We start from the raw sequence: 15,639 nt of genomic DNA on the forward strand, positions 1-15,639 counted from the left end.
TTCATGTCATTTTATAATTCCAATATTCCATGTCCATGGGAACATTTTGTAATGAAACTCTTGGTGAATTTCTCCCTGGTGGATCTTTTGCGTTCCGTCAAACATTTTGACATTGACTGTCTAGAGGTCATGCTTACTCTACTTTTTCCAATCTCGCACTTGTTAGTCAATCTGGATAAGAGTGTCTGCTAAATGCCTAAATTGCATATTGGTCAAATCATGGAATCTGATTGGTTGAAAATGTAAGGTGAACTTCAATCTTCATGGGAGCTTAACTATGGAGGAGTGGATAGTGATTTCTCCAGGGACAAGTCACGCCTTAATAGGACGACAAAGCAACCACTGCTTTCTTAAAGGAAACATTCTTGTAATGAAATTACAAAAAACTGTTTTAATTGCGATATGTCTATGGTTTTTATGTTGCCAAGTTTGGTAAACGAGTTATCGCTTAATTATACACCTGGTTCTCAACATCAGGTCCGAGGACCACCAGTGGGTCCAAACACAGTGGGTCTGTAACTGAGTTATAGACCCTTAAGGGTCCATTTGAAGTTTGAACCCTGGTCGGACAGACGTTGAGAATCAGTGAATAACATAACGGCTGCGTTCCGCTCACTTGAGTTTAGGTTTCGGGGTGCTGAGGACGCTGTCGTCATCATCTAGCTCAGGTCCACTGTCGCTAGGGTTCTCAAAGTCCAGACTCTCCAGGTCCAGGTCCTCCTCCACTTCAGGAGGAGGCTCTGCTGGATCCTGCTCCGAGTCCAGCACCTGGACAGACACACACACACACACACACACACACACACACACACACACACACACACAGTGCATATCCCCATTGTTAATATAACCATTTGCAACACTGAGGATTTTATATACCGGTATATATATTAGGAAAATGACACCCACCTCACCCACTTCATCGGTCACCCTGAACCTCTTGAGCAGAGCCACAACCCGTTGCTTAAAGTTCTGCTGCTAAAGAAGAGGACATGGAAAACACAAGCATGTCAGTCATTTAACCGTACATACTAGTCTACATCAACATTCACGTTACTTACCTGATACAGGATATACCGGATATATATAACATGTAATGGTTCATGAAGTAGCCGCTCCATTTCCGTAATTTTCACTGACCGGCTGGATGGACATTGATCCACCTCTGTGTGTTCATGTAAATCAATAATCAAGCAACATGCCTCATCTCCTTTCCGGTGCATCAATTTTTACTGCTTCCCAGCCAGAATAATAACTACAGTATAACAGCCCTGGGCAACTTATTAAGCATTTGACCACTGGCAATTACGTGCAAGATTAACTACACCAATAATTTGTAATTATGCTATACATTTTCAGATAATTTGATGGCATAAGTATTAGGAATAAGCAACGGTAAAAATACATGGGTCCAAGACAAATAAATTGTGGCCTACTGTACTGTGGTATTACTGTGGCATCCATATACTGTAGAGCACAAGCCATACATACATGGTAAAACTGAGGTTAGTATTGATCTGAGGAACAATAATATGATGGATTTTCTCTGTCCAGTATGCTTTAAAGGAGCATTCAGTGATTTGGGTGATTTGGAAACACTGCGGTCTGCCCCGGTAACAAGATGTGCACATGCACGCACTACAGTGGGGGGACACGCGACAGGCCAACAGCACACACATCAAGGCCCGCACCCGCTCGATCATGATTGGTGGAAGGCCCCTCTCTATCCTGATTGGATGAAGGCTGGGCCACCTAGCCAAAAATGAAACCTAAGGTTTTTTGACCCCATGGGTTAACTGGGAACAGGGAGGAACTCCTTATATGGTCAGCACACTCTATAGTAGGGAGGATTATCACAACAACATTGTAATTTACTTGTGTAGCAATGCCTATTAGGATCTACAGTGTCAGTATCCAATCATTGGAAAAAGGAAGGCAGTCCGCACACTGTATTTCAGCTTCCAGGTAACTTTATTAAGGTAATGTTTCGACCCTTCCAGGTCTTCGTCAGGTATGAGGTAATGATTGTCTCTGTTCAGAACAGGGTTTGACACATTCACAGCAGTCGGTGGTATTCAAACTTTTTGTGTCCAAACAAAGCACAGCAATAGGCATGTCAAAATCTCAAGGTAGACATGTATTCATTCTACTCTGCAAATAAAGTGCCTGGGAGCTCAAGATCAGTGTGCAACTGCCATCCTTTTTCACTATAAGTATTCTAAGTTCAGCACCTGTAGAATTCTTTGTGATGTGCATGCTTCCCTTTGGACTCTAGACCTGTATTCATAGCTAAAATACCAAATGTACAAGTTCACAGCGTGTCACAATGCGACGCATTGTGAACTTATACTAAGGGGCGGCAGTGGCTCAGGCGAAGAGTGGCCGGTAGAGCGGCCGGATGGGAACTGTGAGGTTCCCAGTTCGATCTCGGGCTCCCCAAAGATGTGTCATTGAGCAAGACGCTGAACCCCCGGGCCAAATTGCTCCCGATATGCAGGTTGGTGCCTTGCATGGTTTTCCTCTGACATCGGTGTATGAATGTGTGTGTGTGTGTGTGTGTGTGTGTGTGTGTGTGAATGGGTGAAGGCAATGCACAATCTATGTAAAGCGCTTTGGATGAAACCAAAGTGTAATATAAATTTAAACCATATAATATAAACCATTTATAGAGGTGGAATTTTCGTGAAATGGAAATAAAAAATTCAAGATTTAGATACACTTGTGACTAACAAAATGTGGTGAATGTGGCTGTGATCTGGTACCCAATGGTTCCTTGAAGCTGAAATACGGAACTCATTTGAATGAATTAAATGTTATCTCAGGCAATCTGTATGCTCAAAGCGTCACAATCAACGTGAGCTTGTACTGTAGATCGCCTACTTTTGTACGATACTGTCACACAACAAAGTATACAATAGGGCTGATTTGATCACTTACTCTGGTGATGGAACCGGTCCTTACAATGGACCTCCTCTGTTTCTTTGGCTTCCTCACATCATACTCATCATCTTCAAGATCCTGGCAGCACACATGAATGAGAAGGATGTCTGATTAAAGTTTTTACCTACTAGGGCCTTACCCGTTCTAATATATGAACAGGAAATTATGTACAGTGTGGGTAATACGATATAATAGATCACATTTATTGGGAGGGAATTGTTAACAGATGATCTTGGGAAGTTGGGTTGAATGTGGGAACAAAATTATTATCATATACAGTAAGCTAGATAGATTGTCATAGATAGATAGATAGATAGATAGATAGATAGATAGATAGATAGATAGATAGATAGATAGATAGATAGATAGATAGATAGATAGATAGATAGATAGATAGATAGATAGATACAGTAGATTGATCCGTGGGGATCCGTGCATTCCATGTTGTATAATACCGCATGACGCTAACGCATGTAACGTTGTGGCTGCTAATTCCCCCGTCCCGGGCTGAATGGGACTCGAAAAACCCTGTTATATTTGTCTGGCACGGCGAAGAAGGTAGTGGAGGAAGCAAAGCAAAGCAAAGATACTATATTTACCCAGGGTAACTGGACTAAGCTCAAGAACTGGTTTAAAGCCAGGCCCTGCTCATAGAACATTTCATGGTAGGGGTTCAATGCCTTGCTCAAGGGCACTTCAGCGGTGGTCATTTTAAGGTGCCGGTCCGGGGATACGAACTAGCGACCTTCCGATATCAAGACCGCTCCGCAAACCGTTCGGCCACCGCTGCCACTGAGCGGAGTGTGTCACCCGTGTAGTTAAAAGGTTATATCGAGTGCTGTGCGAGCAGTGTAAAAGATTGCGGTGGTGATAGAAAGAAGCAGGAGAGAAGTGGTAGGCGACCGTGTTGTTCCGAAATTCGGAACAACGGCGCTAGGTTCCTTGAGGCTGTCCATGCGCCGTGGCGTTGTGAGATGGGCCCAAAGGGAGCAGCAGTCTTGCTCTGTGCTAAGGAAGGTACAGACTAAAGACTGGCGACACCTTGCGACAGGTTTTGTTAAATTTAGAATAGATAATACATCTTCTGAAATGTATTTTGTCAGGCCATTCAGGGTGATTCTCCAAGAGATCTGGCTGTAATGGAATTGCTTCAATGTCATTTCCTAACATTCTTAATGTGCCATGTACTGCACTTCATGTAATTTGTAATCTGTATGCTTCCAGCACTATCCATCAATCAGACCCCTAATGATATTATTGTCATGTCCATATTTAAATGATTAACTCTGAATCAAATGAGTCAGTGTCATGAATAATGCATCATCTAATCTCTATTCAATGCTTCTAGAGAACGCTTCTGGCTGATCAGTAAAAAGCCTGACTATTATTATTGGCTGTAATGATCTTTCACACCGGGCGTTCTGTACCTGCGATTAATTCACCCAAAAATACAGACAATTTCATTATCATTGAAATGATGATATCATTATCATCACGCCTCCAGTGTGTAAAGACCTTTAGCCTATATTCTCTGTTGTGTCTCCACTCAATGCAAGTGTCAACAGGTGTTATTTTACGCCAACAGACCTGCTTCGCACCAGCTCAGAGGCCTTGTGGTTAGTGTCCACTCTGAGACTGGGACATCAGGGTTCATTAAAGATTGTATTGGGGCTACGCCCCTGCAACATACTAGCGTCATGTCCAGGGGGTTTAATACTGCAAGCTGCACGCTACAGAAACAAGAGATAACCAACTGACATACAAGCCACATGACTCATGAACTGTTGGTTCCCAAGGTGTCTCACTTACTTTATTAATTATCAACTACTAACATGGAGAATTTGGTATCATTAAACCTTTACCTCTCAATAGGTCGTTTTCCTGTAAACTCACCTGACCAAATACACCACATTTGATAGCCACCTGAATATTGCATTAGCTGTACATTACTGTCTTTGCTCATTTGCTCTGCTCTCAACAGGCATTTGAGCTTAAAGCTTGCCCAGCAAAATAATCTGTCCCTATAGGACATCTACACTGGGCTACTCCTACTCCTGAATGTTGCTGTATCTCCACTCTATGCCCCTCAACAGGCATATTAACAGAAATAGAAACTCACCTGCCCCTGTACAGCATCGTCGCTGGCCTCCTGCTCTGAGGAGAAACTCTCGTATTCCTCCTCCGAGTAGTTATCTGCTGCAGAAGAGAGACATTAACCTAGATCACGCAAGCTGAGCATGGAGAAGAAATATCATGCATATTTCATTAAGGCTTTTAGGTTTGGACTGCAGCCAGAGTTTGAAATACACCCTGACATACAGTAGTCCAGTAGTGTAGGCCTGTAGGGTATTCACAGCGCTCTATGAAATCACTGCCTTTATCTCCCTGTCACATACTTACGGAGCACTTCACTAATTTTCAATCTTAACAGTTTGTAGAATGGGTACATTTCAAAGACAGTACAGGTCAGTACAAAATCTGCTACGAGGATAAAACCAGAAAAAGCACTAAGACTTGTTTGCATCAAATACAGTTATAAAAATCACACCTGTGTGAAGTGAGGGGTACTCTTATCATCATACATCACATTCCGGCGTCACTTTTGGCATCTTCACTTTTCTGTCCTCACTTTTGGCTTCAATGTTACATAGACACCAAAAGCTGGTCATAAGAGGGGCTAGCATTGGGGGGGTCTTTAACTTTTTTACAGGAGCCAGTTTTGAATGGCAGCCGCCCGTAAGTGCGCTTGGAGAGTGGTTTTGAAGGAGGCTTGGGATTGACATTTCTTAATGGCTGTTGGTAGGGCGTTCCACATTTTAGAGGCATAGGAGTGAAATTAATGTAACCCCTTGTTTGAGCCAAATCTGGGTTGCACGTGGTTTGCTGAAGTATTTTGACAGGTCCATTCCAACCTATGAAAATTAGCGGGGGTGAGGTGGGTTCTGGGAGTTAGGCCAAGTAGTAAGTAGCCTGAATAGTTTGTTTTGGGATGTCTGGAGCCTTGTTTTTAGGGCATTTGAGGTGCTGTGGTACCATGAGGTGAAACCTTGTATGAGGGCTCCTGTTACTTACTTACTTACTTATCCCCACGCCGGCTGGCGCATAGGGCAGCAACTAGGAGCACACATAAGGGCTCCTGTTAGGAGTCTTCAAAGTATTTTTGCTGACCAGTGATGGCAGTGAGGAGATCCTAGTGTACAGGAATCTTTTTGGAAGATTTGCCTCCAGGATGGAGCCTAGGTAGGTAATTTCCTCTTTTCTTGTGATAATATTGTCACCCACTTTAACTGAGAAGCCGTTTGCCTTGCTGAGATTACTATTCGATCCAAAGAGAATGCATTCAGTGTTCCGTTCACCTCCACTATCTGATATATTATGAAACAAACACTTTGCAGATAGAAAAAGCTTTTCATACAGCTGCAATGTTGATTGGTGAGTTGGACGTTGTTTAATATAATCAGATATGACTTTTCAGTTTGGATGTATGGGCTGTCAATGGGAATAAGTTACCACCTTGCTGGCAAGATGGTCGCGGTGTGCACATGGTCAATGAGGACCAATTATACGGAGATAAGGATGAAAACGGCTGTCATTATGCTGGTAAAGGGATTGGGTGATTATAATACGGTGTTCCGTTTCTTAACCTGTGCTGATGGGTCGGGGGGGGGGAGGGGTGGGGTATTACACACAACCAAAGCGTACCAGAGCATTTGATCTTCTGGCCTCCCTGCAGTGCAGCCTCTTCATGGTCGATAGGCTGACTAGACAAGGAGAAGATCCAGATCTCTGCCACCTTGCCCAGCGTATCCTTCTGGTTGCTGCACAGTGGGAGCACCTGTCCCCCCTCTGTGGGGTGCTGCATCACCTGCGGGTGGGAGCAAAACAGAGACAGGGAAGGAGGGAGTGAGGGAGGGAGAGGCAGGTGGAGATGGAGATTGAGGGTTTAGAGATCAAGATGGAGGCAAACATGGGAGGAGGTGGAAGGAAGGAAGAAAGAGATTGAGAATTGCTGAATAAACAAGACACTTCCTCTACTACATTACTACCATACGAGGTCACACTTTTTACTGCATGCTTAATGAACCACTGCTGCAGTAGTTACATTCGAGGAGTTGTAAAAACAAAGTTGCTTACTGTTCAGTTCAAGCAGAAATTAATTAATTCATTCTGGTGGTGTCTGGTTCATATTATTTAATAAAGCATTGTCTGCTACATTAAAGCTTGATAGATGTGGGATAAACACGCAAAGGGAAAGCATTGTTTTTGCTCATTCAGTATAAATCAAGGATTGACACAAAGTGACATTTCAGCGACGTATTTTCCCCCCCAAGAATTTCCAGGTGCCTGTTTTCTTATTTATTTGATCTTACTTTGTCCTGGGATTGCTCAGCAACACCCTGCTTTTTACTATTACAGTTCCACACCTCATGCTGTCGTGTACATCCATTACTACTCTAGTTATTAGTTGCTGAGCAGCTCCAGTGGAGCAGTAGAAATTTAAGTAGTCTCCCGAGGCCAGCCTTCCAATCTTGTTCCACTGGGTCAGCATCAGTATTACGACGGCATGTTGGTCCGACTCGCCCCATTACTAACCCTGTCCCTAAAAAACAGAAACCTAACCGCACACGAAGCCATGTTCTTTGCCTTTTATTTTATTTTTACTACCGGTAATTTGAAAAAATGTGTTCAACTAGTTTAGGGATAAGGGTTAAGGCACTGAGGGCTCCATTTTGTCACCGCTAAACCCCTTATCCCTAAACTTCGTTGCCTTTTTGAGTAGTTCAACTAGCCAATCTACATTGACACGTTGTGAGCTTGTAGACTGGCCATTTTAACTACTCAAAAATGTTTTGCAAAATAGTTTTTAAAAAAAAGGGTAAAGAAGTTTAGGGATAAGGGGTTTAGCGGTGACGAAAATGGAGCCCTGGGCCTCTACAAGCTCACAATGTGTTGATGTAGATCGGTTAGTTAAACAAATTTAAAATATGTATGGATAAGAGGTAAGGCACTGACGAAAATAGCTAGGGCCACTGGGGGGGTCAAATTATGACAGGCAAAATATGACCCCCCCAGTCAAAAAACACTTGAAATAGACACTCATGCTTTCCAAGGTGTGATTTGGACTGGGAGGAGGAGTAGGACTAAGGCCCTATACGTCCTCTCTGGAGGGGGGGGGGGTGTACTACCTGTGAGTGGGGAGTGTTGGCTGATGAATGAATATCAACATCCTAATACATCCTGATGGAGCTCGTTAATTTTTATCGATAACGATCACCTTATCAATAAGGCTTATCGAGCCGGGTTCTTATCGAGCCCACTATCGAGCATTTTATATTATTTTGTGGAAAGACAGGAGACAATACATTCTGAAAAGAACCAGTATCTTTTACTAGGGCCTTCAAATACAGTACATTTCTAACAGGCAATTGACCTTTTTACCAATAAAATAATATTAAAGAAACTGTTATACTTCAAAGTGTTATTTTGTTTACCCTGGCAGTGCTGGTTGGTAGGTATGAATGAGTAGGTATGAATCCACGTTTTTTCTTCCTCTTTCAAACACAGAGTTTATTTGTATTTTTGGTATCTCTTTGAGCTGCTGAGACCTTAATACAGTAATCCTCACTGTTTTTTGTCAGTCATGTTGGAACTCCACAGGGCAGGAATATCTCTCACACAAACCGGTGAAACAGGCAAATACAATTCTTCAATGACTCACCAAATGTTTTCTATATTTTAACAAAGTTATGATAGGATGTCTTTGTCCATAAATAAGCCTTGCTGAGCCATGAGGCTCAGAGAGCAGAAGCCTATCTTGTGATTCTGTAGTTTGAGGCAGCTTGACGTACAAGTACACCTCTGGACATGCACACTAGTATGTTGCACGGCACGAACTTATCCCCAAATCCAACCCTTGATGCTGAATGCTAAGTAGGAAGGCACTGGGTCTGGTCTTTGTCCATAGCATGTTAAACCAAAACATACAGACACTAGCCTCACATCTAATCATGCCAGAGCATCCTCTCCTATACTTCCCCTACACTACATATTCTCAGATCTTCTCATCATCTTAATAACAAAGAAATACAACTGGAATTAGTGTGCCCACTACAATTTAAGGAATTATATGGTTTCAGAACTGTAAAATAACATGACATTTTCTTTTTTTTTTAAACGTAAGGGAGTAAGGGCTAACTAGACACCATTCCCCACAAACTCTGCTGTCTCATTATATTTTCACACTAGTCCCTGTCACCAGCAGGCTGTTAGCAGCCAAGCACATCTTCGACTTGTGCCATATCTCTACCCTTCAATGTCAGGACAGGCAGAAACTGAAATAAGCTTGCTGGTCTTCTCTGAAGTGGTTTTGTCTTTACTGTTAATTGTGCCAACTATTGCTTCTATGGGTTTTCCTGATGTTTAAATCAAATAAAGACTTGATCAACAAACAAAAGGGAAATTACCAAACAAACTAAAGGAAAATTACAAGATGGCGCAATACAGATGGTAACATGTTTGTTGTTTTGTCATACCTCGGCCATGTCAATAGATCCCACTGCTACGTAGAGTCTTGTAGCCCAGGATAGTCCTGTTCTTGTATCTCTTACCTCGGCCATGTCAATAGATCCCACTGCTAGAGTCTTGTAGCCCAGGATAGTCCTGTTCTTGTATCTCTTACCTCGGCCATGTCAATAGATCCCACTGCTAGAGTCTTGTAGCCCAGGATAGTCCTGTTCTTGTATCTCTTCCGTCTTTGCAGCATGATCTGCAGTTTATTTCCTTCACGCTTTAGGAAATGTGGGTACTGTGGTTGGACAACAAAGAAATAAAGAGCAGGATGTTTAATCACATCTCTAAATCACTCACACTCACACTTTCCAAACGTTATTTGTGGAATTTAGAATGTCCTTAGTTGTTTATTTAATTTATCATTATTATAATAAATAGTTTCCCTTACCTGCAGCGAAAATGTGAGGGCCAAATCAGTCTCCACAGATCCACTGGGTGGCAGTACAATCTCATGGGACCTTAAAATTCTCTTGGAGCCCTATGGGAATATGTGGGTACCTGTGTGTTAATTGCGCTCACTTCCAACCACAGCTCAGTTCTGATGTAAAAGGAAGATAATGCAATAGAATAAACACGTTTGGAATGCATTCTGGCCAGGAGGGAGATAATGTGGTTTAGGTGTGTGTGTGTGTGTGTGTGTGTGTGTGTGTGTGTGTGTGTGTGTGTGTGTGTGTGTGTGCGCGTGTGTGTGTGTGTGTGTGTGTGTGTGTGTGTGTGTGTGCGTGTGTGCACGTGTGTGTGCGTGCCTGTAATCCCTGTATGTGTATGTGCATGCCCAGTGTGACTGCAGGGAACACTGTACCTGTATTTTAACAGCAATGACGACAGATATGAGTTCTTTATCAAGTTCTCTCATCACCACCAGCTTCTTCAGGGTCAAACTGCACAGTCTACACAGGGGGGGACAGAGAAAGACAGGAGACAGAAAGTTAGACAGGAACGAAAGAGAAACAAAGAGGGAGACAGGGCAGAGAACGGACAGTGGCAGAGAAAGGAGGAAAGATTATTATAAACACAGTGGAACAAAGTATGTCAATATGAACAAACAGATGACTCATCATCTGTCTGACTCGTCAAAGCAAGCAATCCTTTATATTGAACAGAGCACGCTCGACTATTTACAAGCAAAACACATGGTGCCAATCAGCAGAGAAGACATCATGTGTGATCTCTTATCTCTGGAATTCTCACTCGGTGTCAGAAAACCTTGAGGGTTTATTTAACTCTGAGCATGTAAATTGACCTGCAAGGGTCAGAGGGACATAATATTTACACTTTATCGTGCTGTGCAAGATTACTCTCATTTCACAGAATGGGCCCAAACTATGGAGTTGGAACAACAGATCAGGAGGAGGAGAAACGCACATCGGCGCTGCGTCGCACGGTCGCACACTAGCCGCCTTCCTACAGGCTTCTCACAACCCACCCCCACCTCTTCACCTCCATAGCAGCTCCTATCCCCGTTCCCCCCAAAAGGAGCTTTTCGGCACTAGAACTACTACATCCACCTCGCCAAAAGTGGACCAAACGATTAAAACAAAACTCTCTCCTCTCCTTCTCAGGTTCCTGCGGGGGGATATCGTCCATGCGCACCGCACCGTAAGACGAACGCCACACGACGAGTGCCATTTGACCTCCTCCCCAAAGTCTCCAGGGTCGGCAACCCCCCCACCTACACATCATTTCCAAATTATTCCAGGCCGTACTGTACATGCCATTCAGCAGTGGCCCTTCACAGTTTCTTAGAACACAGAAAGAGTGGGAAATGTGGGTCAAAATACTATTCCCAGTTGGTGCTACACCAGTGCAGGTCTCTGCTCCCATCAGTTGTTATAGTTGTGGATCGTTTCGCGCGCGCGCGTGTGTGTGTGTGTGTGTGTGTGTGTGTGTGAAGGCTACCCTCACCCAACAGGGAGGGGACACTAGACTACAGGAAGAAACGGCAAGAAGGGTTCTGCTTAGCACGAAACAGACTGAAGCCAAAGAACATTGGCGTGGCCTTCGACTGCAGGGAAAGTTGGCCTGTGTTGATTCAGCTGATCACTCTGTTTCACATTCGAAATGCTGCTATTGGGGAGGATGTTTTAAAATGTACCATCAAAGCAAGACTGCAAGTATTACCAACCAAGTACAATCTGTCAATCTGGTATCCCGACACCCACACTCCACTCTGTATAAACCATCATGATTCTGAACAACACCTAGAATCCATCGCACACATAACAAATGGATGTAGTGCATACAAAAACTGTGTCTGATGCAGTTCGAAAGTATGTGCCATCTAGTGCAGCAATGTATAAACATTCAAGAGTGTTACCAGATTGGTTTAGCTGTGCATGCGATGTCTTTGCTAACATCCCGAATACACCTGATGTTGTCTTTGTTGACACCAGTCACAAGGAGGTCCTGATTCTGGAGGTGGGCTGAGTCTTTGTTTTGTACATGGACCAGGCATTCCAAGATAAATATTCTAAATATCAACCATTACTTGAAAGTATAACAAACTTGGGGTATCGCTGTAGATTTCCCATACTGATATTCGGAAGCCTGGGCCATGTGCATAAACTGACCATGAGTGGCCTAAGAATAGCTGGCAAAGCAAAGCCAAACAACTTGCCAAATACTGTTCTGTTTCGGCTGTTATAGGCAGTTTGTCTGTGTGGAGAAGGAGGTGCCATGTGTATCTTTAAGTGAACATGAACTGTCAACCCCGTTATATTAGTTTCCTTGTAAAATGAATTAATGAATTGTAATTTGTGGATTCAAATAAAGAAATCGAAATGTGTGTGTGTGTGTGTGTGTGTGTGTGTGTGTGTGTGTGTGTGTGTGTGCCGATTCTACTCTATGGCTCAGAGACATGGACACTTTCAAAGAAATTTAAGAAACGGTTGGATGGCACTTACACCCGCCTCCTAATGAGAGGGCAAAATCTGTCTTGGAAGAGCCACCCATCGACTAATCTAATATACGGCAACCTTCCCCGTGCTTCTTCACTAGTCCGATCCAGAAGAACACAGTTTGCCGGCCACTGCTACAGAGCTAACAATGAGGTTATATCTTCCCTTCTTCTCTGGAGTCCTGCCTCAAAGCAGACGAGAGGTAGAAAACTGTCGTTCCCTGATGTCACCACTAGGGACACATTCACCAGTAAGCAGGAACTGGGGATGGCAATGAAGGACCGGAAAGTCTGGCGTGGCATTGTGAAATCCATGATCTTGACCGCGGTCGAAAAATTATGATGTGTATGCGAGCGACAGAGATAAACTCCAGCACTGAGTAACATGTCGCAGACAGAATACATTAGAAAGCAGACAATGCTTACATCTCATCACTGTTGATGACATTATGCATAATTTATGGTTAAAGATAGGGCATACATACACCCAAGAGTCAGGGTATAGAACAGAAGCAGCTGCTATGGTAAAAGCTGTAAAAAGTATACTAGGTTTAACAGTCTACTGAAAGTCCTGTACTGATCTGTCCTACTGTAGTGATTATATTTATGTCCAAGAGTATGGAAAGTTGAATGGTGGATTTAGCGCCTTTTTATCCGTTTTACAATGTGCATATTCACACACCGATGGCAGAGGAAACCATGCAAGGCACCAAACTCCTCATCGGGAGAAATTTGGGGTCCAGTCTTTCTCAAGGAGTCAAGGACTCCCTCTAACACAGGGGGACCTGGGTAAGTGGGTATCAAACCGGGAACCTTCCGTTTTCCAAGTGGCCGCTCTACCTCCTGAGCCACTGCCACCCGTCTAACATGAATCACCAAGTCAAATTCATCTTCATAGGTGGCAGTGATTCAGAATCAGGAGGCAGAGAGGTGTAGACAGACTGAGTCTGGGACCCGTAACGGTCGACATGAAGCTCATCTTACCGTCATATCAAAGTGTCTGTGAGCGAGAGACTAAACCCTTAACTTCTTCCGTCAAACAGGTTTAGCTGACAGTGTGATTGTATTGCACATTGTAAAGTGCTCTGGCTAAAAGAGCTATACAAACAGAAATGCAGACCATTTATCATCTTAGCCGACAGCTTCTGTACTTGATAATAACTGAATATACTAGTGTAGCTTGAATGCTCACTTCTAGAAAGCCTTGCCTGTCTCTGTTTTAAAAAATCACAGTGAGGGGTACTAATATATTAAAGTCTAACTCATGTTGATTAGGTGATGATAGGTAGTGGTGATGTAAAGCAAACGGTGATAAAACCAACATTACATTCTCTTTATTGTTAATGGCATTTAACGTTTGTGTTAGGGACAAGATGACGTAATGATGATACAAGTGTGTACCTTGTAACCTGAAGTGCCCAAATAAATAAACTTAAAAAAAAAGCCTTGCCAAGTGTTGTTTGTCATCAGCTTTACCAATAAAAAGAATGATAACGTTTTCAAAGTCTGTGGTGGTGGTGGTGGGCAGTTTTTTACGATGAATGAATGAATGAATTTTACGAACAACTGAGGTTCGGGAGGTGTGAAGAAGCAGAAGACAACCAAGCACAACTCACCAGCCACTGCCAACTCCACCCTGTGCCACCCACCCAGGCCAACCACTCACCCACTTTCAACCAGGCCGACCACTCACCCACCTCCAACCAGGCCAACCACTCACCCACTTCCAACCAGGCCGACCACTCCTACCTCACCAATCACTGGGGGTATTTAAACGCAAGTATAAAAAAATGGCGTTCTAGTTTCCAGTAACCCTCCCTCCCATTTCTCTTCTACTTCTATCTTCTCTGCAGGTTCCAGAGGGGGTTTCTACACTGTCGCACAGGCTCTCGCCTCGACCCCCTAAGCCAAAGTATCTGGGTCCACACGGACCACACCCAATCGAACCCCCTAATCCCCCTGACCACCTAAGCCACACACCACACGCTTGCGTGTGGCGATGACCGTAGATGACCATGCTGGCTTCCCCGATGTCTTTTCATGCCGTGGCCGTTTATGCTGCACGTTCCATGCTCCGCATGTGACGCGCCCATAAACAACCAATAAACAACCTAAAAGATTCCTATGTCTGATGCTTGGTCTTTCCTAGTGAATACAAATAATAGTAATTGTTGTTGTTGTTATTGTTGTTGGTGGTGGTTAATGGGATATCATTCCATATTTTTACACAGCAAGAGCAGAGTAAGTGGGTAACAATTAGTATGAGTAATAATGCTCAATATTAGGTTGAGAAAGTACACACAACCCAAGGCTATAATCACATCACACCACCAGGTACCTACCAAGTCTCCCTCCCGTCGTTCTTACCAACTGTATAAAGACTGACTCTACTCTAACCCAACTGAAATTCAGTCTCAGTACAGAAAGATATGCATGATGACCACCCACAAGTCTCTGGAGGACAGAGGACAGAAACAGATGTGGGCTGAGCTGTAAGACATTACACATTACACACAGCGTGGAGAATCCCCACAGGGAGATTCCACAAGCCTCCAATGTCCCATATCCACTGTCATTCATCTGGAATAGAGTCTAAATCCGCACAGGGCTTGACCTTGAGTGTAACCTAACACTAGTCTCAAACTAAAACAATTTCCCAATCAGAAAGAGAAGAACACTTGATGGATAGGCGAGGGGGACATACAAACGCTGATCAGTGAAGTTATATCAAGCCTTGACAATATCTCCAAAGGCTTTCAGAAATCACAGGTTGCTGAATAATGCCTGAGTTGTACAACAGAAGAGCTATCAATCAGCCACTGGAGGAAAGAATAACATTAGGAAAGACAAGGATGACAATAACATGTTGAAGAAAAAGCTGCGCTAGCAGGGCTTGAATGATGGCCTTTCTCCCAAACGCAGAACAGCCCGAGGAATCTCAGGCACAATGGCCACAACACCAATGAACGGCTTGCATTGTTTCTCCACCCGGCTCTTGTGCTGAACAATACAGAACGTTCTTGTATTGCTTGTTTTAAATATTCTAACCCTGCTTGCATTGGTCCCAAGCTCAAAACGCCATCTATTTCAGCAGTGATAGTTAGGCTAGGACATTTACTGTAGCTATTAGACATTACACTAATGTCTGCCTTATGGAATTATATTACACCATTGTTTTTGCACATATTTTGCTCAAAGGCAAAAATGTGGATCCTAATAAAAACAGTGTTTTT

General features: G+C 43.4%; 1 protein-coding gene across 15 annotated transcripts in view; it reads right to left on the minus strand.

The window, feature by feature from the left end:
- Window positions 1-15,639, minus strand: part of pacs2 (phosphofurin acidic cluster sorting protein 2) — a 72,646-nt gene that overhangs the window by 18,019 nt on the left and 38,988 nt on the right. For 7 of the 15 annotated variants that reach the window (XM_080784623.1, XM_080784627.1, XM_080784625.1 and 4 more), the window contains 8 exons: window positions 10,313-10,400; window positions 9,899-9,988; window positions 9,620-9,745; window positions 6,643-6,805; window positions 5,060-5,136; window positions 2,938-3,018; window positions 910-978; window positions 617-768 (listed from right to left, as the gene is read on the minus strand). In XM_080784623.1, the coding sequence (XP_080640749.1) occupies window positions 617-768; window positions 910-978; window positions 2,938-3,018; window positions 5,060-5,136; window positions 6,643-6,805; window positions 9,620-9,745; window positions 9,899-9,988; window positions 10,313-10,400 (846 nt within the window). The other 8 variants (XM_080784620.1, XM_080784619.1, XM_080784624.1 and 5 more) reach the window with 5 other exon arrangements.

The sequence above is a fragment of the Protomyctophum bolini genome (assembly GCF_963924005.1).
Source record: "Protomyctophum bolini genome assembly, chromosome: 15".
Lineage (NCBI taxonomy): Eukaryota > Metazoa > Chordata > Actinopteri > Myctophiformes > Myctophidae > Protomyctophum > Protomyctophum bolini.